Source organism: Battus philenor, unplaced genomic scaffold (assembly GCF_028537555.1).
Source record: "Battus philenor isolate CCGP_79_NKW_IND1 unplaced genomic scaffold, ilBatPhil1.0.hap1 SCAF_6, whole genome shotgun sequence".
NCBI lineage: Eukaryota > Metazoa > Arthropoda > Insecta > Lepidoptera > Papilionidae > Battus > Battus philenor.
Window position 1 is genome coordinate 16,962,072 of NW_027181726.1, and position 5,000 is coordinate 16,967,071.

General features: G+C 51.2%; 1 protein-coding gene across 1 annotated transcript in view; it reads right to left on the minus strand.

Annotated features, from left to right (window-relative positions):
• Window positions 1–3,825, minus strand: part of LOC137930412 (uncharacterized) — an 18,497-nt gene extending 14,672 nt beyond the window's left edge. The window contains exon 1 of the mRNA XM_068773653.1: window positions 1,678–3,825. Within this exon, the coding sequence (XP_068629754.1) occupies window positions 1,678–2,827 (1,150 nt within the window). The 5' untranslated portion in view covers window positions 2,828–3,825. The remainder of the gene's footprint in view (window positions 1–1,677) is intronic.
• Window positions 3,826–5,000: the final 1,175 nt, after the last annotated feature.

The following is a 5,000-nucleotide window of genomic DNA, read 5'->3' on the forward strand; positions in this document are numbered from 1 at the left end:
GTCCCCCGAATTGACTTCATCGGCTTTAGCTCTTACAGTTCTGTGGTCCGCATTGTCCTTCCCGGGGTCGTCCTCCGGGAAGAAAACCTCTGCCAGCAACCTGGCTGATCCCGCTGCGTCCAGCACTTTACCTGACTGGACGAGGGGGACGTCCTCTCGCCTCACCTCCGTGCGACGCATCACACGGTGGATCCCGCCCCACATGGTCTCGCGATCCTGTCTCTCACAGAAACGCTTCCAGCTATGGGTCTGAGCGCGCCTCGCCTCAAGGCGGTATGCCTCCTTCGCGTCGCAGTACTCGCGCCAGACCAGCTCCTTACGAGCCGGCCTCGCGGCCCTGATCCTTCTCTTCTTCCTCAAGACATCTGCCTTGAGGAGAGAGAGCTGTTCGGACCACCAGGGCAATTCCGTTCTCTTCCGCTTGGAGACCTTCGGCAGGACCAACTCGCAAGCGTCCCTCACGGTTTCCACATACCGACCGACCGTGCTGTCCAACGCCCCCTTTTCGGTGATCTGATTCACCTCGGTAGGCGTCAGACAGCGATCCGATAGCAGCCGAGCGACAGTTCGATGGAACTCGCCCCAGTCTGCCCTACGGGTAGTGTACTGCCGTGTGGTCCGCTTGACGTCCGTGCCTTGGGACCTCTCAAACTTCAGATTGAACACAATTGCCCTGTGGTCCGACGAGGATATGTCGTCCACGAGGCTCCAGCCCACCGCTCGGTCGAGCAGGGTGGTCGAGCAAGCAGTAATGTCGACGCGACTGGAGTAATGCTTACCGCCCCGATACGTATCAAACGTCGGCTCAGACCCCTGGTTCAACACGTGCACTCCCAGTTGGTCGAGGGCGGCTGCGACCTCCTCCCCCCTTCGGTCCGTGGACCGGCTACCCCACCAGGTGTTATGCGCATTGACGTCGCCACCCAGTACCACGTTGGCTGTCCCCAAGCCCTCCACGGCCGAGCCGATCCGGTCCAGGTATGGTCCGACGGGCGTATTAGGCTCCAGGTAGACGGACACCACCCCTATCTCCCAAGCCCCAGTCCTCAGCCTGGCCGCAGCAACGTTGCCAGACGTGAGTTGGGGACATTGAGTGATATCGATAGTGTCGTCGAATAGCACAATGGCCGCCTTGACAACCTCCCCGTTGCCTCGCGCGACACATTGTACCACCCTTGTCCCTGGGTAGTGCCTCATCTCGCCAATAGCGCCGATATACGGCTCCTGGACCAATGCGAACGCCCAGCCTCTCTTCGGCGCTTCACATATCAGCTCGGCAGTAGCGAGCTTGGACCTTTGCAGGTTTAGCTGCGCCACGCGGTACTGGTGGTGCCCTGCGCGGAGAGTGCGGTGAGTCACCTGGGTGCCCTTAGCAATACGCTACGGACGCCCGTGCTATGGTATCCCACTTTCTCCGCACAGGACAGTCTTCGTCAAATGCGCCGTGGTCCCACCGGTCTGCCTTAGCTAGTCGGCAGTTCCGGCAGGCGGGAGGTTTCCCGGCTTGCCGATCCGGACACTCGGCGCGTAGGTGCCGGCCACCACAATGGCTGCAGCGGTCTTCGCTCTCCGCGCAATGCCGTTTGGTGTGGCCGTAACCTAGGCACCGAGTGCACTGGACTAGCGGGGAGTGATCATGCACCCGCACTCGCTGGAGGTCCACGTGCATGTAGCCCGCAGCCGTCAGCCGTCCCCAGAGCGCAGGCGACACGCGCATGACCACATGGATCGTCTGCACATTTCGCGCCCTCCTCCTGAACCTTACCTCCGCCCTCTGATCCTCCTCAGAGACGTCGACCAGCAGGTGTTTATTTTGGGTCTTAATGGCCTTTACTATTTCTTCGTTAGTATTATAGGCCATTACGTCTCTGAGCAGAACCAGTGGGTCCTTGTTTTTGACCTCTGCAAGGTTCAGGTCCCTGCCTGCCCTCCTCAGCCCCTCACGCACCCTCTCCAGCTCGACCTCTGAGCCGCAGCCCAGGATGACCCGACCGTCCCGCACCCTGCGGATCCGGTCGACCCTTATGCCGGTCTGGGTGGCGTTTAGAGCTTTCCGTATTTTTCCCAGGACCTGCTCGCCCGTGTCGGTCCCCGACGAGACCGCCACCGAGTGCTTAGGTTCGCACCCCGGTGGCGGTCTTTTTGCCGGGCCGGCCGCCACGCTCGCGTACGTGCCGGGAGGCTTCACTTTTTCTTGTACTTTTGCAGCCACGAGAGACTCCCTCAAGCCCTCCAATTCTTTGGTATTGGCTTCAAGGAGTCTCGCGTGGCTGTCTAATTTCTTAAGGAGCTCGCACTGGCTCGCCGGCAGGGGGTTTGCGGGTGGATCCTTCACTACTGCTTCCACCCGTTTCGCCCCGCTCGCCGGCTGCTCTACTGGACCCCCTTTTGGGTCCTGGGTTCTCTCTCTATGTGCGAGCTCCGCCTCCTTAAACAGTTCGTAGAGCCGATTAATGGCTATTATCACCTGCTCCTTTATTTCCGTTTTTAGGTTGCGCGAGCTGCCCAGGTGCAATTTCGCCTTTGTTAGGCACGCTCGCGCCTCCTTCATCCGGTCCGCGGAAGCCGGTTTGTCCCCTTTCGGGGATTGCCCGGCCGCCGCGGGAGCAGGTGTCGGCTCTACCGCTTTCGGCAACGTACGCGCCCTTACCTTCACGGCCGGCACGACGACACGGGGAGAGGTCCTGGGCTTTTTTACCTGCCCTTCCCACTCCCCCACACTCTTCCGGACGCTTCTAATGGGCGAGGTGCTCACCCTGCACGCCTGGCTGGCGCCTGCCTGGCTCACCTCGCCCGCGTCGGTGGTCTTTGTGGGGGTCCGGTACATTTTAGGGGTAGTCGTCTGTAACTTAAAATTCGTATATAAGTATACGCTTGCTTGTCTTATTATACTATTTGTATAAAGTTATATATAATTTGTGTACTCTTGTAGAATCAATATGTCAATATATAATTTATAGATATGTCAATATATAAAATTTGTTTAACTCTATGTGTCAATTTTTAAATAAAATATAATTTAGTCAACTTAACTCTAGTGCAAAAAGGCTCTTAACCTAAGGCAATAGGGCCACTATTCTATTGCTATTTATACTAATTCTTAAAACTATGGGATAGGTCAAAAAGACCTCACTCCCAGTGGCAGCCGCCGAGTATTTTTATTCCTAATAATTATGCCAGACCTATGTTTATTTACTGGAGGAATTTAACCTCTGTGGTGGGCGGAAAAGAAAAATGTCTACCCACCACTTTTTTATTTTATAAAACTCTTTGTAATTTCTTGTAATACTCGGCGGCTACCTTACTTATACTATGTCCAGCACTCCCGGCTCCCGGCAGCAACCCTCAAACCCTCTGCCTCGCTTAGCAGTGGGTGTCCGGCGTCGTCGAGTGTTTCCAATTGGAAAATTTCCAATTGAAATTCGTTACTTCTTCAATAACTTTTTGGGTTTTTGTCCAAAAATTTTTTGGTTTATATGCTCGCAAAGCTTACGCGAGCGCGCACAAGATAGCAGTTCAGGAAAATGGTGTTACAGCGCTTATTCTCGCGCGGCGGGTCCTTTTTGTTTTATCACTGTTCCGCACTTAATTCGAACTTTTGGTTATTAAAAATCCAATTTAATTCCGATTTTTATAATTTTCACTGATATATGTTCGGTGTTTATAGGCGGATTTTTTGATATATGATTTATTGAATTTTTCACACTAGAACCCACTCAAAACGAATTTAAACTGATTATTTGTGCGTTAAAGCGTTACGGACCGGTGCGTTCGGCTCGGGAGCGTGCGCAAGACCTCGGTTAGGTTAGGTTAGGTTAGGTTAGGTTAGGTTAGGTTAGGTTAGGTTAGGTTAGGTTAGGTTAGGTTAGGTTAGGTTAGGTTAGGTTAGGTTAGGTTAGGTTAGGTTAGGTTAGGTTAGGTTAGGTTAGGTTAGGTTAGGTTAGGTTAGGTTAGGTTAGGTTAGGTTAGGTTAGGTTAGGTTAGGTTAGGTTAGGTTAGGTTAGGTTAGGTTAGGTTAGGTTAGGTTAGGTTAGGTTAGGTTAGGTTAGGTTAGGTTAGGTTAGGTTAGGTTAGGTTAGGTTAGGTTAGGTTAGGTTAGGTTAGGTTAGGTTAGGTTAGGTTAGGTTAGGTTAGGTTAGGTTAGGTTAGGTTAGGTTAGGTTAGGTTAGGTTAGGTTAGGTTAGGTTAGGTTAGGTTAGGTTAGGTTAGGTTAGGTTAGGTTAGGTTAGGTTAGGTTAGGTTAGGTTAGGTTAGGTTAGGTTAGGTTAGGTTAGGTTAGGTTAGGTTAGGTTAGGTTAGGTTAGGTTAGGTTAGGTTAGGTTAGGTTAGGTTAGGTTAGGTTAGGTTAGGTTAGGTTAGGTTAGGTTAGGTTAGGTTAGGTTAGGTTAGGTTAGGTTAGGTTAGGTTAGGTTAGGTTAGGTTAGGTTAGGTTAGGTTAGGTTAGGTTAGGTTAGGTTAGGTTAGGTTAGGTTAGGTTAGGTTAGGTTAGGTTAGGTTAGGTTAGGTTAGGTTAGGTTAGGTTAGGTTAGGTTAGGTTAGGTTAGGTTAGGTTAGGTTAGGTTAGGTTAGGTTAGGTTAGGTTAGGTTAGGTTAGGTTAGGTTAGGTTAGGTTAGGTTAGGTTAGGTTAGGTTAGGTTAGGTTAGGTTAGGTTAGGTTAGGTTAGGTTAGGTTAGGTTAGGTTAGGTTAGGTTAGGTTAGGTTAGGTTAGGTTAGGTTAGGTTAGGTTAGGTTAGGTTAGGTTAGGTTAGGTTAGGTTAGGTTAGGTTAGGTTAGGTTAGGTTAGGTTAGGTTAGGTTAGGTTAGGTTAGGTTAGGTTAGGTTAGGTTAGGTTAGGTTAGGTTAGGTTAGGTTAGGTTAGGTTAGGTTAGGTTAGGTTAGGTTAGGTTAGGTTAGGTTAGGTTAGGTTAGGTTAGGTTAGGTTAGGTTAGGTTAGGTTAGGTTAGGTTAGGTTAGGTTAGGTTAGGTTAGGTTAGGTTAGGTTAGGTTAGGTTAGGTTAGG